Here is a 26,118-nt window from a genome sequence, read left to right on the forward strand (position 1 = left end):
TTAACTTACTTAAAATTCTTTCCAAATGAATGTGTATGTTCATTTGCAAATGTGATCACATTTTACCTCAGTTATTGGTTGAAAATTCCATTACAAAAATAATGGAAAGTTTGATGAATTGATGTTAAACTATGAACTTGAGCAATGGTTTCAAGGTTTTCTGACAGCAACATTTAGTTCCCAGTTCTGATCAATGGGGGATTACTCTAATGCTGGAGATCCTATTACTTGAACTAACCTACTAATATGAATAAAGTTCATGTCAGGATCAAGGGCAGAAATATTGGAGTAAACTCTGATCAGCATTTATTTTGGGTGTAGCCATTTAATGGCTTTGGCAATTGACCAACTACTCAGAGTTGAATCACACCACGACCACTGTGGAATTGAACCATGTTCAGTGCAGTTGGATATTTGTGGGCTGGCAATTGTACAAATTCTGTCAAACATTAGATTACCTTATCCAGGGTAGAAATGGAAAATCAAAGAAACTCAAAAGAACTGTATGGATGGAGTGACCATAAATAATGCAGCTGGCAAGAATTCCCACTTTGGTGAAGGAATAAAATTGAGTTCTGATTACACTCTACAGAAAGAACATCCAGGCAACCAAACCAAATCAAATGAAAAAGCCAACCAAACTCCAGCTCAAGGCATTTGAGCTTAGATAATAGTTCAAGATTCTGGGGCTGAGGAATGACATTGGATTCAATTCCATTGAAATAGTCAATACTATGGTGAGAATATATAAAGACCAATCATAAATTTGAGATTCTTTTCATTTGACTTACAGTGTTTAAGATTCAAATGCAAGGGAAGGTAATTTGCACTTGATCTTATTGTTGTATGTGTCTACACCTTATTGTGTCAAAAGGACACAAAGTGCTGGAACTTCAGGACTGAAGAAGAGTCTCGACCCAAAACATTGCCCATCCATGTTCTCCAACGATGCTACCTGTCCTCCCGAGTTACTCCACCACTTTGTGTTCATTTATGTATTAACCGGTATCTGCAGTTCCTTGTTTCTAAAGTGTATTGTGAGTTGAACTGCCATTTTGGTAGAGGCAAACAAGCCATATCCATTTGTATTAGAGGGGCAAATGCCCAATTGAAGATCCCTTTTCAATGTTGGCTTGCCTCAAGGGAGAGAATGGCTACATTCAGGATAATATGGTCTGAATGTGACAACAAAATGCCATTCAAAGTGATTGTTACTGGTTTCACCAAAAGCTTAAGCTCTTCAACAATATTTAAATTAAATGTGGTTGAAGGGTTAATTCCTAGGGGGTATAGACGAAGGCAAAGAGGATGACCTTTTATGGTAGCGGTGAATAGCATTTTCCTTTATCAGAAGACTGAATCATGGGAATTTGCCCTGCATCGATCTGGATACTCTTATCTTTTGACTATTTTCAAGACCGAGATCAATGATCTTATGGGAAAAGAGACAATATGTAGTAGGATGGGAAAGTGGGTGTAAGGGTCAGAATCAGCCACAGTACTGAAAAGCAGAGTAGGCTCAATAGAAGATAGACGCAAAGTGCTGGAGTAACTCAGCAGGACCGGCAGTATCCCTGAAGGGAAGGAATGGGTGACATTTTGGGCCGAGACCCTTCTTCAGGCTCAATAGTTGCCTCCCCTGCTCCTTCATGTTATCTTTTTGTGTTGATATTGTTCTCCTGGTTCCATTTCCACTCCACTTTCCCCGCTTCTCCTCTCTCATATATTTGATGTATTATCTATCATTACCGTGCCAACTGTTCACTCTGTGAGCTTCATGCGAACAGGGAATTTCATTGCACTCTGGTATATGTGACAGTAAACTAATCTCAGTCTAAACTTTGAAGAAAGGTGAACTACCCATGATCTTGACCAGGGTATTTGCCATTTATTTTAAAGTGGTTAAAGATGATTAAAGCAAACTTCCATGAATATAAGTAAATAATAGCTGATAGAACTAAAAAAAAGGGGAAATTATCGATACTCCCAGCACGGTGACTTTCTGTTCTTGGTTGTGGCATAGATGGAGCTGAACTGTGTCCAGCTGCTCCCATGTAGGGAAGTATTGAAAATTGGATGGAAAAATTAGGAGAAAATCTAAATACCTTAAAGAGCTGGAAAACATGTGCTCCTCAGAGCTTCGGGTCAACCTGTCCTCCATACGGCGCCACAAATCATGCATTGTCAAACGAAAGGCGAGATTTAATGTTTGCTGACTTGGATAAGAAAAACCGAGAGCACTATGTTCCACCACAGGTGTCTCCTGTTGGCTGATCAGTTGGCAGCATTGGCCAGGGAGCAGGCCACATGTCGGACAGCCCCACTGGCTCCTTCTCAAACCAAATAGGTGGATGAAGGGAAACTGTAAATCTAGGTGGGAGAGCAGAAACGTTTGGGAGAAGTACAATGCGAAAAGCTCTTCCAGAACTTCAATTTAAAAACATTTGCTTAAAAATAAATTAGTCTCCTGTTGGCTGGGTCGGCATGATGTGACACTGACGTCAATGGCACAGTCATGTTATATGGGCATCATGAGTTCAGACTGTTCACATTACAGACTGACATTATAGAGGACACAACAATCTGACAGCTTGGATAAGATAAACCTAATTCAGATCTTTACTGCCAAGTTAGAAAATTAGGCACTCAAGATCAAATTACCCTCAATTGAAATAATTGTGGAGTGCTCCCTGATTATCTGTACTGAAAATTTGCAACACTTTCCTGAACACTGGCTTTAAGGTACGTTAACTAATGATAAAAGGACATTCACAACATATTTATCTGTCAGTTCAATTGAAATAATTTATCTTAAATGTCAGCTGCTAATTAAATCCAGCCCAAAACTAACCTTGCAGATAAACCCTGTGGATCAGATCTAGAATTAAAGCAAATGTTTTAGATGGTGGCATTTTACCAGCTACAAATAGAACTCTTTGATTTTGATTGCAAATGTCCAAACAAAATTTACTCTCTGCTTAAGTGAAAAAATAAAATCACTTGCCGGGTTTTGTGTATAATTAGCTCATTACATTTGTAAAGTTAAATTTACAAGTTGCTTTAAATGAATAAGTAATGAAATGGAACATTTATTACAAGACACCTTGACACTGATTTTGTGTACAAATTAAATTATTTCAGGTGAGATGAATTTTGTTTAAATTGTTTAGTTGGCAGAAAACTGCTTGATGCGAAAAGATGTGAGTAACATGAGATTGAGGTTACTCACAGTATATATCCACAAACACAATAATAACTCTCTTAGGGTCCAAAGCACAAGTGCTTTCAGGGAAAGAAACAAAACGCTTCTAATAACCTGGACTCCCTGGATCACCCACAAGGTATCACTAGATTACGAGGGAATTGGGTAAAGTTTCAGGTGTGTATCATTCTTCATTAAATGAAACTGCTTGGTTGATTAAACTGATCGAAAGATACAGCATGGAAACAGGCCCTTTGACTCACCAAGCTATGCTGGCCATCACCCATTCACACCAGTTCTATGTTATCCCACTTTCCTACACATGAGGGGCTGTTTGTAGAGGCCAAGTAACCAACAGACCTGGGATGTGGGTGGAAACGAAACATAGAGAGGAAACCGACATGGTCACAGGGAGTACATGCAAACTCCTCAGACAGCAACCCAGGTCAGCATCGAACCTGCATCTCAGGCACTATGGGGCAGCAGCCGTACCAATGTGCTGCCCCATTAACCATTAACTGGTTACTGTTTCAGGTGTGTACCCTTTTTTCACTAAATTAAAGTGGAATTAAATAATTTTGAGATAAATATGTATGATTGTATGTTGAAAACAATAATCAAAAGACTAAAATAAATCAGTAACATACAAAGTGACACAATCCTCTCAGGGGGTGCTGGAATGAAAGTAGATGGCAGGAACATTAGAATATGGAAGCTGGAGCAGGCCACTTACCCCCTCAAGCCTGGCTTCATCAACGTAATCATAGCTGATCTATGCCAGGCCTCATGTCCTTCACAGTGCCAGTTTCCCTTGGCTCCGAATTCTCCAATCTTCCAAAAAGTAATCAATCTCTTAGAATATAAAACATATAACAGTACAGCACAGGGACAGATCCTTTGGTTCACAATGTCTCTGTCGAATATGATGCCAAAAAAAACACTTATTTGTCTGCACATGATCCCTATCCCCCCATTCTCTGCAAATCCATGTGCCTATCCAAAAGTCTCTTAAACGCCGCTATTGTATCTGCCTCCACCACCACATCTGGCAGCACATTCCAAGCACCCACTACTCTGTAAAAAAGACATGCCCCACACATCTCCTTTAAACTTTACCTCACTTATCTTAAACCAATCTAGTATTTGATATCTCCATCCTGAGAACGAGGTGCTGACTGTCTATCCTATCTATGTCTCTCATCTCTTCTTTAAATACTTCCAGTGACCTAGCCACCAAAATCCCCTGAGACAGCAAACATTAGAGATTCAGCAACAATGGCAGAAGTTCCTTATGCACCTCAGTTTTAAATGATTCCTCCCTTTCCTTGTGATATGTCCCCTCTCATTCCAAAGTACACAGCAACTTAAAAGGGGAAAGAAAATGAATATTTCAGATAGATTCTTCATCATGCACAGTCATATGAAAGGGAAAAAGGATAAGGATGATGATACATTGAATGAAAGGAACCATTTGAATTCACAATAATGAGTAGAACAGAACTCCTGCAATCTGATATTCTGACAAAGGAATGGCACTGAATCAAACAGAACAAACAAATGGAAAGAAACTGCCAATGGTAGAAATATGCTTTTTAAGAAGAATATTTTGGAGGTTCATCAGAAGGCAGAAAGCGAGAGAACTGGTTAATGTTTCATACAGTGCATTCAGAAAATATTCAGACCCCTTCACTTTTTCCACATTTTGTTACGTTACAGCCTTATCTTAAAATGGATTAAATTCTTTTTTTTTTAATCAACAATCTACACACAATACCCCAGAATGAAGAAGCAAAAATAGGTGTTTAAAATTTTTTGCAATGTAATTAAAAATAAATAACTGAAATATCACATTTACATAAGTATTCAGACCCTTTGCAATGACACTCAAAATTGAGCTTAGGTTCATCCTGTTTCCATTTATTATCCTTGAGATGTTTCAACAACTTGATTGGAGTCTACCAGTGGTAAATTAAATTGATTGGACATGATTTGGAAAGGCACACACCTGTTTATATAAGGTCCCACAGTTGACAGTGCATGTCAGAGCAAAAACCAAGCCATGAAGGAATTGTCCGTAGACCTCTGAGACAGGATTGTGTCGAGACACAGATCTGGGGAAGGGTATAAAGCAATTTCTGCAGCATTGCAGGTCCCGAAGAGCACAGTGGCCTCTGTCATTCTTAAATGGAAGCACTTTGGAACCACCAGGACTCTTCATAGAGCTGGCCGCCCAGCCAAACTGAGCAATCGGGGAGAAGGGCCTTGGTCAGGGAGGTGACCAAGAACCCGATGGTCACTGACAGAGCTCCAGAGTTCCTCTGTGAAGATGGGAGATCCTTCCAGATTTATATCTGCAGCACGACACCAATCAGGCCTTCATGGTAGTGTGACCAGATGGAAGCCACTCTTCAGTAAAAGGCACATGACAGCCCACTTGGAGTTTGCCAAAAGGCACCTAAAGGACTCACAGACCATATGAAACAAGATTCTCTGATCTGATGAAACTAAGATTGAACTCTTTGGCCTGAATGCCAAAGGAGGAAACCAGGCACCGCTCATCACCTAGCCAATACCATACTTATGGTGAAGCATGGTGCTGGCAGCATCATACTGTGGGAATGTTTTTGAGCGGCAGGAACTGGGAGACGAGTCAGGATCAAGGGAAAGATGAAAGGAGCAAAGTATAGAGAGATCCTTGATGAAAACCTGCTCCAGAGCATTCTGGACCTCAGACTAGGGCAGAGGTTCACCTTCCAACAGGATAATGGCCCGAATTTAATCAATTTTAAAGTAAGGCGGTAACGTAACAAAATGTGGAAAAAGTGAAGGGGTCTGAATAATTTCTGAATTCACTGCATAAAAACTTAGAAAGTAGGTGCAGGAGGAGGCCATTCGGCCCTTTGAGCCAGCACTACCATTCATTGTGATCATGGCTGATCATCCACAATCAGTAACCCGTGCCTGCCTCCACCCCATATCCCTTGATTCCACTAGCCCCTAGAGCTCTATCTAACTCTCTCTTAAATCCATACAGTGATTTGACCTCCACTGCCCTCTGTGGCATAGATTTCCATAAATTCACAACTCTCTGGGTGAAAAAGTTCCTTCTCACCTCAGTCTTAAATGGCCTCCCCTTTATTCTAAGACTGTGGCCCCTGGTTCTGGACTCCCCCAGCATTGGGAACATTTTATCCTGCATCTAGCTTGTCCAGTCACATCATATCATATCATATATATACAGCCGGAAACAGGCCTTTTCGGCCCTCCAAGTCCGTGCCGCCCAGCGATCCCCGTACATTAACACTATCCTACACCCACTAGGGACAATTTTTACATTTACCCAGCCAATTAACCTACATACCTGTACGTCTTTGGAGTGTGGGAGGAAACCGAAGATCTCGGAGAAAACCCACGCAGGTCACGGGGAGAACGTACAAACTCCTTATAGTGCAGCACCCGTAGTCAGGATCGAACCTGAGTCTCCGGCGCTGCATTAGCTGTAAAGCAGCAACTCTACCGCTGCGCTACCGTGCCGTCCTTTTATAATTTTATATGTCTCTATAAGATCTGCTCTCATCCTTCTAAACTCCAGTCAATACAAGCCTAGTCTTTTCAATCTTTCGTCATATGACAGTCCCGTCATTCCATGGATCAATCTCGTGAACCTACGCTGCACTGCCTCAATTACAAGGATGTCCATCCTCAGATTAGGAGATCAAAATTGTACACAATACACCAGATGTGGTCTTACCAGGGCCCTATACAACTGCAGAAGAAACTCTACTCCTATAAGAACCTCTTTACTCCTATAAGCATGTACCCTTCTTCAGAACCGGCCAGAAACTACTGCATATACACTGTAAATCAACACCACCTACCAAACTATGATGAAAAATGGCCTTGGGGAGCCAAAGCTTCCTCTGACATATTGTAAATCTTTCCCAACCTGTTCAAGAACCTGCAGCTTGCCAAATACTTGCTCATTGAGAGCTCTGGCTTTCCTCTGTGCAGTATTAGTGTCTGTTCTCCATTGGCATACAAGGATGATGCAGACCTGTCATCAACCACCGTTTAACTCTGTGAACAATAACCCCAGTGAATAAACCTTACACGCTGACAGGGTTGAATTACTTGGTGTATTTTCCTCTGTACATTCTGTATTCTTAGTGCCATTGGCCAAGTCTGTGCAAATTTTTCTCTGTACAAATTGGCACCATCACCTCTTCCTCAATAACCGTCAGCACAGAGGCACCTCAAGGCACCGTGCTCAGCCCCTTGCTCGACTCACTCTATAGTCATGACTGTGCAGCCGTACACAGTTCCAACTCCATCTTCAAATTTGCCGATGACACCACCATTGTTGGGCAAATTACCAGATGACCATCGACCGACCGTACAACAACCTTGCTTTCAACGTCAGTAAATCCACAAAACTGATTGTTGACTTTGGAAGAGGAAGGTTGAGGATCCACAAGCCTGTCTTCATCGATGGGTGGTAGTGGAGAGAGTCAAAAATGTCAAATTCCTGGATGTGCATATCTCTGAAGATCCATCCTGGAATCAGCGTATTGATGCAATCATACAGAAAACCCATCAACACCTCTACCTCCTTAGAAGATTGAGGAGATTCAGTATGTGAACACATACTCTGTTGAATTTCTACAGGTGTTCAGTAGAGAGCATATTGACTGGTTGCATAGCGGCCTGGTTCGGCAACTCAAATGCCCAGAAAGGAAGATTGCAAAAAGTGGTGAACGCTGGTCATTCCATCATGGGTACTGGCCTGATCCAGTCAGCATAAGCAGATACTCACAACACCCTGGCTACACTCTCATTTCACTCCTGGCATTGGGAAGAATAGGAGCCTGAAAACTGTAACTTCCACGTATCAGGAGCAGCTTCTTCCTTACAACCATCAGCACTACACCCTCCAAATAAGCTCTGATCCACAAAGACTTGCTCGCATTGTTTTTGTCTATGCATTAATCATATCATATCATATATATATACAGCGCGGAAACAGGCCTTTTCGGCCCACGCCGCCCAGCGATCCCCGCACACTAACACTATTAACACTATCCTACACACACTAGGGACAATTTTTACATTTAGCCAGCCAATTAACCTACATACCTGTACGTCTTTGGAGTAATATTGTTTGTTTTTTAAATATAAGAATTTCAATGTTTCATTTCGGGACACATGACAATAAAATACTCTTGACTCTTCACATTCTCTCATCACATTTAGAATTGCTTAGCAAAGACTAATTGTTTCACACAGTATGTCAGACATCCATTTTCATCTCCCTGAAATTAGGACTGGCCATTGTTCTATACTCACATTTTTTAAAAATCCTTTTGTCATCTCTGTGGTTATTGCACAAGTTTCCCTTAAACACTATTTATTGCCTTGCCAAGTAAAGAAGTTCTTGTATTTCTTTTTCTCTATTTATGGTTGTTTGTTTTCAAATAATATATGTTAGAATATTTTACCTGAGCTTATAGAGTATAAAGGTTATGTTTTAAATGGGCTTTTGTATTTTAAAAACAAATAATCAGTACACACTTTTTAATAATTTAGTAGATTTTGTTTGATTTTGAAAGCCAGAATTAGTCATGATTTTTGATAGCCATGTGCCTTCCACTGCTCTACAAAGGCTGCAGAGACATTGGCCATCAGGTGGAGGAGCTCAATAGGGTCATAGTATCATCCAATAAAAAATTTAATCATACGGCCCAATTCGTCCAGCCTGCCTGCATTTAGCCCATCTATATCTATATACTAAAACTCTCATTTGTTTGTTTGTTTGTTTGTGCCTGAACTACAGCCAAAACGGTACACGATAGCGCAACAATTTTAGGCCCATCTTGCTCACTGCCATCCCTTTGGTGCTAATGGAAGAGGTTTCATTGCAATTGGTGTTATATTTTTAAAGTTATTCACATTTTAAAGTTTAAATCTATCTCCTAGGGAGGGAGGGGGGAGGGAGGGGGGTGGAGGTGGGGAGGAGGTGGGGAGGAGGTGGGGAGGAGGGAGAGATGGGGAGGAGGGGGTGGAGAGGGGGGAGGGGAGGGAGGGGGGGGGGGGGGGAGGAGAGGGTGCTGTACCAATGCAAGAGAGGTTTGGGCCCAACGGGTCCACTTGGTCTAGTATTCCTCTAAATATGTCCTATCCATGTGCCTGTCTAAATGTCTTTTAAACAGCCATTCTACCTGCTCCACAGCTTCCACTGGTGGTTTGTTCCATATGCGCATCATCCTCTGCATGATGATACTTCCCCTCACCTTCTCCGCTCACCTTAAACCTATGCACTCTTGTTCTGGACTCCTCTTCCCTGGGAAAAATACTGTACCCATTCACATGATCCATGCCAATCATGATTTTGGGCCCCTCAACCCTCTATGCTCCAGGGAAAAATGTAACAGCCCCTCTTTATATTTCAAACGCTTGACAGCTGGTAAAGTCTTGGTGAATTTCCGGCTTACTGACATTCTTCCTATTGCAGGGTGACCAGAACTGTGTTCGATACACACCGATGTCTTCTACAGCTGTAGGATCAGTGATGGAAATGGGGGATACGCAGGGGGACGGACGGTGTTCCCCTAGTTTTCAATTTCCAGCTCGGGTTTAATGAGTATTGCAGAAAGATTCGAGTCGTTTATCACTTTATTCAACTCAGACGGAAACAATTTGTTAACTGCCACTATTAGCACTTGTTAACAGCCAGTAGTTATACAATGTGTCATCAATACATCGACCCACATTCCTCAGTAAATGTAATTGTGTTTTGACCATGTATTAATGACACCGCGTTCCTTTGAATAAAATTCAAGGGAGAATTTCTTAAACTCACTGTCAGGGCTACCGAACCGCAAGCACGGGCTCAGGTAGAGTCATGTTATTTTATTATTCCACGTGATTTTATTTGCCCCTCTGCCTCAATTGTTACTCACGGCAGGAGCTAATATTTGTTCCAGTCTATCATGCACAGCAACATGCAGAAAAAAGTGTTTTTTAAATACCATCTGCTTCCACGGCAATGGTGGTGGTTGCTGGCTGGGCTGGTGAATGGAAGGGTGAGGAATGGGGGCTTGTCGCTGGTGATACTGGCGAAGCACCCGACGCCTTCCACTTACCTTTGTGTCTTCCGTTGTATCAGATGAGTGCAATCTGTAGGACATGAACGGCATGAATTGTTTTTTTGCATCTTCTAGATACAGTAATAAAGTGTACAAATTGTTGCTGGTAACATTGCTGAGCCCTGTGTTAGTGCTTGGGGTGACATTCTTCAGTCTGCTAATTTAATGGAGCGTTTTAAGCAAATGAACTGCAAATGAACGGTTTCATATTGCCATTGAAATAGCGGACAAAGAAGATCTTAAATCCTGAAATCTTAAGCATTGACTCAATAACGCGGCCAGTCAGAATTTTGATTTTATGAACGCCTAGAATGTTTGGATTTTCCTTTGGATTTTCCTCTAAAAAATGAAATTACGGAAAACACTCAGTGGGTCGGGCCGCAACTATGTAAACGGGGAGTTAACTTTCAGATCAATTCTTTTTTTATTCCCTTGATCATGGGTACAAGAAACATGGACATTGTCACACCATCGGAATGTTATGAAATAACCCCTTCATCCGTTCTTGGGTTACCGTTGACTATTATTTATGAAAATTGTATCATCTTCTGATGGAGCCCAGCAACCTCCTTCCCTCCGGGATGCTTAACTTTATCAATGTAATAAAAATATATTCCATAAATATATTCCATTCCATATTTTCCAGTTGGTGTCAATTTAGCGAAGACCGGGGGGGATAGGCAAAATTATACTTTTATCTAACTTTTAAATGTTTAAATTATATTACATTCCCCCTGGTTCTCTGATGGAAAGTTATAAAAAACAGACTTGTACGGTGAGCTGCAAGTTGAGCGGTGGGTACAGGAGCTTCATTAGTCCAGTTGCTACATTTAACTAGGGAGTAGGAAGGGTTATTAGGTCACCATATTATAAAGTTGAAATTGCAGTCATGGAAGCATCTTTGGAACCGAGGAGTTTCATAGGCAGTTTAAATGGAGCCAATAATAGCTGCCAATTGACAAATAGCCTTGCCACCGTATGAGAGAGATAAATCCTTTAGTGATGCTGGTTGGTGGGTAAGTATCATACGAGAAGAACAGCTGCAGACGTCTGCTGACATTGCCTTTTTGCCATTATATTGTCACCCAATGAACTGGAGGCAGGATTGCACGATTAACTGAACATAGTCAATTTACTCAGTAAACAACCTATTTAAAGGGCAGTGGAAACAAATTGCACCAAGTTCTCCCAGTAAAATTAGGATAATTCACTTCTGTGCCCTCCCCAAAAGATAGTCACTGCAGAGAAATCTGCAGTAAAATCTTTCTTATTCACCTTCAGTCGGCCATTTGGTGGGGAATTGCATTGGATCTTAAGGTGACTTTTAACCTTCTCATCTGCACCATTTTTAAGCTTGGTAAATTCTGCCTCCTTATTACTAACTAACCACCTTTTGCCTGACCAGATATTCTCTGATAATACTGGAATAGCTTCCTTTGTTCGCACTATGAACCAAGGTAAGGTGTGTGCAATCAAACTCTAATGCTTATAACCTTCCTTGTAGTCATGCTTCTCACTCTTCATTCCATGCTTGCTGATGGACATTCATTGTTGATTAGGCAATGTTTCAATTTCAAAATCTCACTTTCCATTTGTGGGAAAACATTCCAGAACTATATAGACATTCCTCTATCTATGTAACCTTTACCATTCCTGTTGTCATCCAAGGTACTCAACACCGTTCAATTCAATCCTCCTGATTATTCATACTTTTAATTCCTTCACCACTTGCAGTTGCACCATTACCTGGTAAGGTCCTAAGTTTTAGAACTCCCTTACTCAAGCACCTCACCAACTCCCTACTTTTGAGGCACTATTTAATGATCACTTTTGATCAAATGTATAATTGTCTGCCCTACTGTTGTACCAATTGTTTTGGGTATTCTACTGTGAATTATCTTGCACAGATTACAGCATTAAAAATGCTACACAAATGCAATTAGCTGTTGTTATTTTTGAAATATAGTAACTTGTAGAGTGCTGCAACCCTTCTATACTGCAGCAGGGAGCCCAAACTTAAAAATCGTTGTGACTGAAATCAATACCAAGCTCCATTCAAAGTGAGGGGTAGCCTGCAATTTGGAACCTAAAATATCTTGATTTATTCAACACTAAAAAAAAAATCTCCCTGGGTTCCACCTAATGTTAAAAAGGGTCCGAAATAACTTGCAATGCAAATATGTTGGTTTTATCATAGCTTTAAAATCATTATTACGCCAAAATATTTTGTGTCAAAAATATTAACTAAGGTTGAAATACCTCTGAAATTACTTTTGATTTTTAGTTCAGTCTTTTTGGCACCTCAGTACACTTGTACATGCATCTAGAAGAGAGGGAATGGGTGACATTTTGGGTTTCCACAATCTTCTACTCAACAAAATACAGATGAGAAATATTCATTCAACACCTGGCCCATCTCCTATGGCTCAACAGATGGCACATGGTTTCTTCAGAAGGCCTATTCTCTCCCATGTTACCCTTTTGATCTTGTTTACCAGAGCTTTTGTGATTTCCCTTTTCAGTGCACTCCTACATTTCTTATATCCTTCAAGGGGAGGGGTGTGATCCCAGCTGCCTACATCCAACACGCCTCCTTTTCCCTGATGAGAGCCTCCATATCCCTTGTCACCCAGGGTCCCTTAAATCTGCATGTCTTGCTCTTCACTCTAAGATGAACATACCATCCCTGAACTCTCCCCATCTCACCTTTAAAAGCCTTCCACTTGCTAGACGCCCCTTTATCTGAGATCAGCATTTCTCAGTCACCTCTGCAAGTTCCTGACTAATACCTTCAAAATTGGCCTTGCCTCTATTTAGGGCTTTAACTTATGAACCAGTCTTTTCTTTCTCCATAACTATTTAAAAAAGAAAAGAGCTATAATCACTGGTCCCAAAATATCCCTACTGATGCTTAAGTCACCTCGTCCCCTGATAGGAGGCCCAGTGTTGTGTTCTCTCTAGTAGGGCCCTCCATGCATAGGGTCATACTGTGTGGAAACAGGCCCTTCGTCCCAACTTGCCCACACTGACCAACATGCCCCATCTACACATCCCAACTGCCTGCGTTCAGCCCATATCCCTCCAAACCTGTACAATTCATGTACTTGTCTAAATGCTTCTTAACCATTGCGATAGTCCCTGCCTTAACTACCTCATCCGGCAGCTTGTTCCATACACCCACCACTGTTTGTATTAAAAAATTACCCTTCCGGTTCCTATTAATTCTTTCCCCACTCACCTTAAATCTTTGTCCTCTGGTTCTCCATTCCCCTACTCTCTGGGCAAAAGACTCTGTGCATTTACCCAATCTATTCCTCTCATGGTTTTGTACACCTCTATAAGATCACCCCTTATCCTCCTGCTCTCCAAGGAACAACATGCTAACCGGCTCAACCTCTCCCAAAAGCTCAGGCCCTCGACTCCTGACAACATCCTCGTAAATCTTCTCTGCACCCTTTCCAGCTTGAAATATATTGTTTAAGAATACTTTCCTTGACACATTTAAGAAATCCCCCAATCCCTCTCCTTCCTCTCTTCCAACCAATGATAAGTTGAAGATGGCCACCATTAAGATGCGACGTATTTCTTAATTTTTTTTCAGGCAGGTCCTTAAGTAACCAGATATTGTACCTATCCATTAGCCTTCTTCTGTTAGTTAAACCAACTAACTTATGTCCTCACCTCTGTCCACTGCTACAGAATCCCATCCTCCAGGGAGTGGGCACTTTGGCTACACCTTTCCCTTGCCCTGGGTTTTCAGTCCACTCATTCCCAGTAGTACAGCACAGGTCGATCACATCCTGAAGAGAACGTCTACATTTTATAAAGTGAGACTATGGTGACTGCTCATGTCACATCCAGTGATGGTACTACTTTAGTTTTACTCTTTTCCTGCCGGGCCAGCCATTTGTAGTTCCTGGATATCTGGAAGTAGAATTACACAGGGATTGTGGTGAACTGAACCGGTGAAAGGCGTGGAGCAAGTAGGAAGCATATCCTTGCACTATCAGCGTTACATCAGAATATATGGTGGATTGAGCATATAACATTATCACTGTCTTGCTTACTCGCCCCACCACTAATCATAGACTCAGCAGTGGGCTCTTCAATGATGGCAAGAACTGTATTCTCTTTGCAGGTCAGATGATTCAGTCACAACTGACTTAACATATAACATATAACAACTACAGCATGGAAACAGGCCTGTCCGGCCCTACCAGTCCACGCCGACCATTCTCCCTGACCTAGTCTCATCTACCTGCACTCAGACCATAACCCTCCAATCCCCTCCTATCCATATACCTATCCAATTTACTCTTAAATAATAAAATCGAGCCAGCCTCCACCACTTCCACCGGAAGCCCATTCCATACAGCCACAACCCTCTGAGTAAAGAAGTTCCCCCTCATGTTACCCCTAAACCTTTGTCCCTCAATTCTGAAGCTATGTCCCCTTGTTGGAATCTTCCCCACTCTCAAAGGGAAAAGCCTACCCACGTCAACTCTGTCCGTCCCTCTCATAATTTTAAAAACCTCTATCAAATCCCCCCTCAACCTTCTACGCTCCAAAGAATAAAGACCCAACCTGTTCAACCTCTCTCTGTAGCCTAAGTGCTGAAACCCAGGCAACATTCTAGTAAATCTCCTCTGTACCCTCTCCATTTTGTCGACATCCTTCCTATAATTTGGCGACCAGAACTGCACACCATACTCCAGATTCGGCCTCACCAATGCCCTGTACAATTTCAACATTACATCCCAACTTCTATACTCGATGCTCTGATTTATAAAGGCAAGCATACCAAACGCCTTCTTCACCACCCTATCCACATGAGATTCCACCTTCAGGGAACAATGCACAGTTATTCCCAGATCCCTCTGTTCCACTGCATTCCTCAATTCCCTACCATTTACCCTGTACGTCCTATTTTGATTTGTCCTACCAAAATGCAGCACCTCACACTTATCAGCATTAAACTCCATCTGCCATCTTTCAGCCCACCCTTCCAAAAGGCCCAAGTCTCTCTGTAGACTTTGAAAATCTACCTCACTATCAACTACTCCACCTATCTTAGTATCATCTGCATATTTACTAATCCAATTTGCCACACCATCATCCAGATCATTAATGTAAATGACAAACAACAGTGGACCCAACACAGATCCTTGGGGCACTCCACTAGACACTGGCCTCCAACCTGACATACAATTGTCAACCGTTACCCTCTGGTATCTCCCATTCAGCCATTGTTGAATCCATCTTGCAACCTCACTATTAATACCCAACGATTTAACCTTCTTAATCAACCTTCCATGTGGAACCTTGTCAAATGCCTTACTGAAGTCCATATAGACAACATCCACAGCCTTGCCCTTATCAATTTCCCTGGTAACCTCTTCAAAAAATTCAAGAAGATTAGTCAAACATGACCTTCCAGGCACAAATCCATGTTGACTGTTTCTATCATTTTTCCGTCACTGCCTCTGTTTATACACCACTTAGCCCTGCAAGGAAAAAATAAAACAGTTCATTATCTGTTTCGGTGAAGTGCATGTGCAAGCTGTGAAATGTGAGTGTGAGGTGCGCATTAGTGTAAGTATATAAGAGCATCATGGAATTCAGGAGAGATAGGTGTTTGTGACTGATAGAGGTGTGAGCGATGGATTGGAGTACATTAAGTACTGCTCGAGCAGGATGTGCAACTAATGGGATTTGGCATCTGAAGATGTACTCAGTAACCTTGACCACTGAACATTTTGTGGCACTGCACCAAAGTCCTCATTAGGTTGAAAATTGAGGTGAGCATCCACTGACAGCACCTCATTGTATAAATGAGTAAGCAATGTAAAGGAGGCGAGAAATTCCTCGTATGTGGCAAAACATACATGGCTAATAAAGTATGATAATGATAATGATATGACTTGCATCAAAAGTGGCTTTGACTTCCATATGGGTTGAGTTCTAAATGGAGATGAGATTGCAGACAGAATGCACATATATGGACACTTATAATTTACACCTTACAACCTGACTCCATTAAGTAACACGAGTAATATCACCACCATCTGTTCCACATTGTTTGAGCCGTAATCTGTTCTGAGCTTTCTCAAGAAAAAAAATTGATATTTTAGTGCTGACTTTGATTTGTTCCACCATCAATAATTTTTCTGACGTTTCATTTAAGCTTCTCCTTCAGTAAGTCCACAATACCAGTTGGCAAGCAATAACTACACCATATTTAGCAGATGTGAATATACTGGTGAGCTGTTACCAATTGTTCGCAATTTGCATATAAAACAGTGTTTTCAACTGACTTAACTGCATCCTTAAATGCATCATTCTAGAGTCCAAGAGTCTAGAGTCTTAGAGTTGTACATTACAGAAACAGGCCCCCTCAGCCCATTGAGTTCATGTGGACCAGCAAGGTATGGAAGGATAAGGAATTAATGCGAGCAAATGATGGTCTGCATAGGAGTGTAGGGCCAAAGGGCCTGTTTCTATGAGGTCTCACTGGCTTTATGCCTCTATGACAATAGACAATAGACAATAGGTGCAGGAATAGGCCATTCGGCCCTTTGAGCCAGCACCACCATTCAATGTGATCATGGCTGATCATTCTCAATCAGTACCCCGTTCCTGCCTTCTCCCCATAACTCCTGACTCTGCAATCCTTAAGAGCTCTATCTAGCTCTCTCTTGGATGCATTCAGAGAACTGGCCTCCACTGCCTTCTGAGGCAGAGAATTCCACAGATTTACAACTCTGACTGAAAAGGTTTTTCCTCATCTCCATTCTAAATGGCCTACCCCTTACTCTTAAACTGTGGCCCCTGGTTCTGGACTCCCCCAACATTGGGAACATGTTTCCTGCCTATAACGTGTCCAACCCCTTAATAATCCTATATGTTTCGATAAGATCCTCTCTCATCCTTCTAAATTCCAGTGTATACAAGCCTAGTCGCTCCAGTCTTTCAACATACGACAGTCCCGCCATTCCGGGAATTAACCTAGTAAAACTACGCTGCACGCCCTCAATAGCAAGAATATCCTTCCTCAAATTTGGAGACCAAAACTGCACACAGTACTCCAGGTGCGGTCTCACTAGGGCCCTGTACAACTGCAGAAGAACCTCTTTGCTCCTATACTCAACTCCTCTTGTTATGAAGGCCAACATTCCATTGCCTTTCTTCACTGCCTGCTGTACCTGCATGCTTCCTTTCAGTGACTGGTGCACAAGGACACCCAGATCTCGTTGTACGTCCCCTTTCCCTAACGACAACATTCACATAATAATCTGCCTTCCTATTCTTACCACCCAAGTGGATAACGTCACACTTATCCACATTAAACTGCATCTGCCATGCATCCGCCCACTCACACAACCTGTCCAAATCACCCTGCAACCTCATAGCATCTTCTTCACAGTTCACACTACCACCCAGCTTTGTATCATCTGCAAATTTGCTAATGGTACTTTTAATCCCTTCATCCAAGTCATTAATGTATATTGTAAATAGCTGCGGTCCCAGCACCGAGCCTTGTGGTACCCCACTAGTCACTGCCTGCCATTATGAAAGAGACCCATTTATCCCGACTCTTTGCTTTCTGTCTGCCAACCAATTTTCTATCCATGTCAGTACCCTACCCCCAATACCATGTGCTCTAATTTTGCCCACTAATCTCCTATGTGGGACCTTGTCGAAGGCTTTCTGAAAGTCGAGGTACACCACATCCACTGACTCTCCCCTGTCAATTTTCCTAGTTACATCCTCAAAAAATTCCAGAAGATTAGTCAAGTATGATTTCCCCTTCGTAAATCCATGCTGACTCGAAACGATCCTGTTACTGCTATCCAAATGCTCCGCAATTTCGTCTTTTATAATTGACTCCAGCATCTTTCCCACCACTGATGTCAGACTAACTGGTCTATAATTTCCCGTTTTTTCTCTCCCTCCTTTCTTAAAAAGTGGGATAACATTAACTACCCTCCAATCCACAGGAACTGATCCTGAATCTATAGGACATTGGAAAATGATCACCAATCTGTCCACAATTTCTAGAGCCACGTCCTTAAGTACCCTGGGATGCAGACCATCAGGCCCTAGGGATTTATCAGCCTTCAGTCCCATCAGTCTACCCAAAATCATTTCCTGCCTAATGTGAATTTCCTTCAGTTCCTCCGTCACCCTAGGATCTCTAGCCACTAGAACATCTGGGAGATTGTTTGTATCTTCCTTAGTGAAGGCAGATCCAAAGTACCGGTTCAACTCATCTGCCATTTCCTTGTTCCCCATAATAAATTCCACAGCTTCTGTCTTCAAGGGACCCACATTTGCCTTGACTATTTTTTTCTTCTTCACATACTTAAAAAAGCTTTTACTCTCCTCCTTTATATTATTGGCTAGCTTACCCTCGTACCTCATCTTTTCTCCCCGTATTGCCTTTTTAGTCATCTTCTGTTGCTCTTTAAAACAGTCCCAAATCTCTAGCTTCCCACTCTTCTTTGCTATGTTATACTTCTTCTCTTTCATTTTTATGCTGTCCTTGACTTCCCTTGTCAGCCACTGGTGCCCCTTACTCCCCTTAGAATCTTTCCTCCTCTTTGGGATAAATGGATCCTGCAACTTCTGCATTATTCCCAGGAATACCTGCCATTGCTGTTCCACCATCTTCCCTGCTACGGCCTCCTTCCAGTCAAATCTGGCCAGCTCCTGCCTCATGCCTCTGTAATCCCCTTTGTAATACTGTAATACTGACACTTCCGATTTTTCCTTCTACCTCTCAATTTGTAGAGTAAAACTTATCATATTATGGTCACTGCCTCCTAATGGATCTTTTACCTTGAATCCCCTTTTCAGATCAGGTTCATTACACAACACTAAATCCAGAATTGCCTTCTCCCTGGTAGGCTCCAGTACAAGCTGTTCTGAAAATCCATCTCGGAGGCACTCCACAAACTCTCTTTCCTGGGGTCCATTACCAACCTGATTTTCCCAGTCTACCTGCATGTTGAAATCTCCTATAACCACCATAGCATTGCATTTGCAACATGCCAATTTTAGCTCTTGATTCAACTTGCACCCTATGTCGAGGCTACTGTTTGGGGGCCTGTAGATAACTCCCATTAGGGTCTTTTTATCCTTACAATTCCTCATTTCTATCCATACTGATTCTACATCTCCTGATTCTATGTCACCCCTTGCAAGGGAGTGAATATCATTCCTTACCAACAGAGCAACCCCACCCCCTCTGCCCACCTGTCTGTCTTTTCTATACGTTGTGTATCCCTGAATATTCAGTTCCCAGCCCTGGTCCTCTTGTAGCCATGTCTCTGTAATTCCCACAACATCATACTTGCCAATGTCTAACTGAGCCGCAAGCTCATCCACTTTATTTTTTATACTTCGCACATTTAAAGACAACACTTAAAATTCGGTATTCACCTCCCCTCTCACACCAGTCACCATTGGCCCTGACCTTACTCTCTTATCCCATCTAGAACTTTTCTTCCCATTTATTCGAGAGTCCTTTGCAATTTCTCCTGTATTCGTTTCCCCTTTAACTCCATCTTCATATTCCCAATTTGTCAACCCCTCCCCCCCCCCACTACTTAGTTGAAACCCACAAGTGTAGCACTAGCAAACCTGCCTGCCAGAATATTGGTCGCTCTGTTGTTAAGGTGTAACCCGTCCCTTTTGTACAGGTCACCCCTACCCCAGAAGAGATCCCAGTGGTCTAGAAATCTAAATCCCTGCTCCCTGTACCAGCCCCTCAGTTATACATTCATTTCCCCGATCTCTCTGTTCCTGCCCTCACCAGCATGAGGTACAGGTAGCAGTCCAGCGATAACCACCCTCGACGTCCTATTTCTCAGTCTTCTTCCTAACTCTCTAAACTCACGTCGCAGTATCTCCTTCCTCTTCCTCCCGACGTCGTTCGTGCCCACGTGCACAACTACTTCCGGTTGATCGCTTTCCCTCACTAGGATGTTCTGAAGCCGCTCCGTGATGTCATGAACCCTGGCACCCGGGAGGCAACAGACCATCCTCAAGTCCCGCCTGCCGCCACAGAATCTACTGTCCGTACCTCAGACAATGGAGTCACCCACTGCTATGGCTCTTCCTAACTTTGGTCTCCCTAGACGTGTCTCCTTGCCTGGATTAGAGCCACCAACCTGTTCGCCGCTCAGACTGGAAGTGTCACCTGCCCCGACAGCTCCCAAGAGGGTGTAACTGTTTGCAATAGGCACAGCCACCAGGGTCACCTGTAGTCCACGTTCACTCCCTTTTGAAATAGTCTCCCACCTTCGCTTGGCCTGGACCCTTGGCGTGACAGCCTCACAGTAGGTCCTGTCCAGGAAACTCTCGCATTCCCGGATGGCCCTGAGGTCATCCAGCTGCTTTTCCAACTCCACCACATGTCCATTCAGGAGCTGCACCTAGACACAGTTCTTGCAGGTGTAGCTTCCAGAAGCTCCAGCTGAGTCCCTACCCACATCCTGCAGGAAACACAGTGCACCAACTTGTCCACCATTACTTTAGTGTCAAAAAACAAATCAGGCTTAAAAACAAGTGAATCCTCCTCACCCCAGACTCGCAGCCAAAGACTCGCATTTTTCTCACAGGGTCACACCCTTTGTGCAAGCCTTGTTTATATCAGTCACTAAATTGACTAATTGGCCAATTTACCAAACTTCTAATTTAATTGATCAGCCAATCCACGTACTCAGTCCTATCCTGCTTTCCTCTGACGAGCTTGGAGGTATGCGCTTCACTGAATGCCTGCTAGCGTCCCTTTGGCACTCTTTTTAAACGGACTTTTACCTGCAATTAACGCTTACTTTCTTTCAGCCAACGGTCGTCCTTGCACCTGCTCTCCCGACCTTTACTGACTGACTGCTCGCGTCCCTTTGGCGCTCTTTTTAAACAGACTTTTACCTGCAATTAGACACTGAGAGTGATCCATCCTGGGAACTACAGGCCAGTGAATCTAACAGCTGTGGTCGGAGAGTTACTGGAGAGCATTCTGAGGGATACCTAGCAAACAGCGAACAATGGCCTGTTTCCTTTATCATTGTTACTTTTTTGCATATCTTTCATTCATTTGTTCTACATCTCTCTATATCATCGTCTATATCTCTCATTTCCCTTTCCCGTAACTTTCAGTCTGAAGAAGGGTCCAGACCCAAAACGTCTCCCATTCCTTCTCTCCAGAGATGCTGCCTGTCCCACTGGGTTACTCCAGCATTTTGTGTCTATCTTCGGTTTAAACCAGCATCTACAGTTCCTTCTTACACATTCTGAGGTATAACATGTTTATGCATTTAGATGGACAGGAACAGATTAGGGAGGGTTAGCATGTGGGTTTTACATCTCCATAAGATCACTCTTCAGCCTCCTGCGCTCCAAGGTACAAATTCCTAGCCCAACCCCTCCCTCCCTATAGCTCCTACCCTCAAGTCCTAGCTACATTCTTGTAAAATAGCTTTCTAGCCTTTGTATTTGAATGGAGTGGAATTAAAGACAAAATCTAACTTTCTCCACAGGTGGGATGTAAAGTGCTCCAATTCTTCCTCCACTACATGCTGGGTTGCAATTACTTTTGGATGCTTTGTGAAGGGATCTACCTGCACACACTCATCGTGGTGGCAGTATTTGCTGAAGAACAACATCTGCACTGGTATTATCTCCTGGGATGGGGTATGTAACGCTTGAGACTGGTAATGATGCATGGAGTTTGATGTGCGTTCATAGATATATTAAACCATTCTGATGAGTGTGGATCAACCCTGAGAGTTAATAATCAAGGGAGGAATAGACAATAGACAATAGGTGCAGGAGGAGGCCATTCAGCCCTTCGAGCTAGCACCGCCATTCAATGTGATCATGGCTGATCATTCTCAATCAGTACCCCGTTCCTGCCTTCTCCCCATACCGCCTGACTCCGCAATCCTTAAGAGCTCTATCTAGCTCTCTCTTGAATGCATTCAGTGAATTGGCCTCCACTGCCTTCTGAGGCTGAGAATTCCACAGATTTACAACTCTCTGACTGAAAAGGTTTTTCCTCGTCTCAGTTCTAAATGACCTACCCCTTATTCTTAAACTGTGGCCCCTTGTTCTGGACACGCCCAACATTGGGAACATGTTTCCTGCCTCTAACGTGTCCAACCCCTTAATATTCTTATATGTTTCGATAAGATCTCCTCTCATCCTTCTTGAATCAATCAGGGCCCAAGAGCCCAGGCATTAGGGTTCAGTCTTAATGCTCATTGAACATTCAGAGAGTTGTGACTCTATGGAATTCTCTGCCACAGAAGGCAGTGGAGGCCAATTCACTTGATGTTTTGAAGAGATAGATAGATATAGCTCCTTGGACTAACGGAATCAAGGGATATGAGGAGAAACCAGGAACGGGGTACTGATTTTGGACGATCAGCCATGATCATATTGAATGGCGGTGCTGGCTCGAAGGGACGAATGTCCTACTCCTGCACCTATTTTCTATGTTTCAATGTTTCTATTCAGGTGGAGAAGAATGTGCACAGGAAATCGGATTTGCCAAATTTTGGAGTGACACACGTACACATTCATTAAGTTATTGGCATACTTGTCTATATTTATCCATACTTTTGTAGATGATTGTCATGCAAGGCCATGTCATTGATTGGCATCCTCGACCCAACACCCCTTCTCTCACACCCCACATGTCTCTTAGGATAAGCCTGCTACAGCACCACATGTGGGTCACCATACAGGAAAAGCAAACTCACCACCATCTACTGGCAGATGTGGGAGTCACTGAGTGATCCTGTGCAGGGAAAGTTAGAACTCTGCATGCTTTGTGGGTTGGTCCTAAAGGATGATCTACTAGCATCCATACCAATACCAATTATCATTACTCATGAATTTGTCAGTTGGTACATCTCATTAGTGAAATAAATAACTATAATGGTCGGGGAAATCATGGGAAGATTATAAGTTTAGGATTACAAGCTCAGGACAACTAAATGTAAAAATAACAATGCAGCAGAGCATTGCTAAAGCATAAAGTGTTCTGGAAATTGATGGGTAAGCCATGTGTTGAGAATCTTTGGGATTTTGTTTGCTCAATTGTTTTGCATAAATGTCTTACTCTCCTGGAGCAGCCATGTTTAGATAGCTAAAATCTGTAATTTGCCGAATTTGTGCATTAATTACTCTGTAAATTTATTGTGGAAAGTTAGAGCTTCCTTACTTTTAAATATCGTCCCCCTCACTCATAACGGCTGACATTCCATTTGCCTTCCCAGTTGCTTACTGCCACTGCATGTTTCCTCCCTACCACAGCATTCAGTGATGTATTTCCATTGAAAGATTTATCCGTGTTTCTGTACTGTATGCAAAAGTGGCTGATCTCATATTCCCCCACATTCTTCTCAATCAGCCAGCCATATTTTCCTAATTTTAATTCTTTTAGTTTTTTTAGTTTAGAGATACAGTGCGGAAACAGGCCCTTCGGCCCACCGGGTACGCGCCGACCAGTGATCCCCACACATTAACACCATCCTACGCATACTAGGGACACTTTTTTACACATATGCCAAACCAATTAACCTACAAACCTGTACATCTTTGGAGTGTGGGAGGAAACCAAAGATCTTGGAGAAAATCCATGCGGCCATGGGGAGAACGTACAAACTCCATATAGATAACACCCTTAGTCAGGATCGAACCCGAGTCTCTGGTGCTACAAGTGCTGTATGGCAGCAACTCCACTGCTGTGCCACCGTGACGCCCAATTTTCTCAATATTCCTTTGATACCCTTGTATTGTGTGGCTAGAATCCACACAGTCTTGTCATCTAAGTCATTATGATAGGCTCTAAAGATCTAATCTTGGCACAGATCCCTCTGCTATATCCTATATGTCTCAGTACTTTATTTTCTGTCCATTATCAAAACATCAAGTTGTACTAATATAATATTCCAAAGCCATGAGCCCATCAAATTCTTTTTTTATAAATCCAGATAAACTACGTCTAGTGGATCCTTTTAATCCACCCTACTTTTTAATGTAGATGGATAAAGACCTGTGATAAAATTGCCAAGTATGATTTTTCCTTTCATAAAACCATGCTGACTTTCTTTGTTCCAATTTTCCAAATGTCCTGCTGCTTTTTTCTTAACAATGAATTCCAATAGTTTCATGGTTAACTTGATGCATTTTCAGACAGAATCCTGCACTATTGATACAGAATCAAAATGTTTGAATCACAACATGGCAGCTGGGGAACTCAAATTCAAGTAATTAGATAAACCTGGATTAATTTTTAAAGAATTAGTAATGATAACCATGGCATTGTCAGTTCGTTGTAAGAACAGACATAGTTGACAAATACCCTAGAGAGAAGAAACCTGCCACCTTTAAACCACCTGTCCTAAATGTGACTCCAGACTCACCACTTCCATTGACCGTTAACTACTCTGGTTCTGATGCAGTAAACGGTGGATAGTAAATGCCAGCATTTGCAGCGAGGTCTACAATCCATGAATTCTTAAATTAAAAAGAAACCATGTGAAAAATGTCAGGCTAAATCTACTTCTTTTTTTCAGTTTCTCTCCTTTCTTGATCAAGCATATTACGATCTGCTGGGCCCCTTCCACAGTTTGGGGAGTTCTGGTAGATCACAGCTATCTGTCATCTCAGCAAGCTCTTCTGTTAAGACATAAGGATGGAGGCCAGCAAGCTCAGGGGACTTGGCAGCCTTCAATCACCCTTGTGCTGGTGATTGCTTTAAGATCCATTCTCCCTTTTGCTCCAAGGTTTTCTACTATCAAATCGTCAAAGTTATTTTGTTACTGTCCAGTCTTATTTCCCAATTCCTCAAAGTGATCAACCTTATCTTGTCTCTTCCACTATTGCTTTTCATTTTTGCCTTTTGTTTTTTGCCTTTAGCCCAATCTTTTTCTTGTCTTTTTTTCTCTGGCAGAATTGATCCACATTGCTTTTCCGCTTTTATTTTTCAATTCTTATTTCAGCCATTAAAAAGCTCTAAGATATTAGACATTAGACACTGAGTAAAATGTCACTAATCTGAACAAAAGCAGTAAAGAGTGCATTTTTCACCTTTATAAGGAAATCCCAGACACAAACAATGATTCAGCCGATTCGACCTGTAGCATTAGCTCTGTTCTCTGCCCACACGTGCAGCCTGATCTGCTGAGTATTTCCAGCATTTCCCATTATTAATTTAGCTTTCCAGATATGCTTTTAAAATTCATTTTGACTCAAACAATTATGCTGTTTGGACGTATGAACAAAATAAAGTAACAAATAGGAGTAGGGTGAAGCCAAATATCCCATGAGCTTGTTCTGGCCTTCAATATGATTGTGGCTGACCAAAACTTAGCCTTAACTCCACTTTCCTGCCTGTTTCCATCATTCTCAAATCCTCCATAGTCCAAAACTCTATCTCAGCCTTGAATATATGCAACCATTAATGGTACCAAGGGAAAATTGGAAATAGGGGAAGGATTTGGAACTGATAACAAGAAAGTTCAAAGCACCATTGATGAGAAATAAGTCAAAGAAAATGCTTCAGAGTACAAAAGCTGACGAAAGTATAAGAAATTAACCATGTTGTACATAATGTAAATCTGGTTAAGATGTCAAGAAAATAAAAATAAAAATAGTAATATTTATAGTTCAGTGTGCATAACTGATTCCCAAAGCATAAAGTAGTTTGATTTTCTTAAAAAACACAGATAACAAATACCTTTGTCTCTCTCAGAATATCTG

General features: G+C 42.1%; 1 protein-coding gene across 11 annotated transcripts in view; it reads left to right on the top strand.

Moving 5' to 3' along the window:
• The window catches only part of calcr (calcitonin receptor), a 184,594-nt gene that overhangs the window by 122,510 nt on the left and 35,966 nt on the right, over positions 1-26,118 (top strand). For all 11 annotated transcript variants that reach the window (XM_078422879.1, XM_078422886.1, XM_078422844.1 and 8 more), the window contains one exon: positions 21,888-22,041. In XM_078422879.1, coding sequence (XP_078279005.1) covers positions 21,888-22,041 — 154 coding nt within the window. The remainder of the gene's footprint in view (positions 1-21,887; positions 22,042-26,118) is intronic.

This window comes from Rhinoraja longicauda, chromosome 2 (genome assembly GCF_053455715.1).
Source record: "Rhinoraja longicauda isolate Sanriku21f chromosome 2, sRhiLon1.1, whole genome shotgun sequence".
NCBI classification, from domain to species: domain Eukaryota; kingdom Metazoa; phylum Chordata; class Chondrichthyes; order Rajiformes; family Arhynchobatidae; genus Rhinoraja; species Rhinoraja longicauda.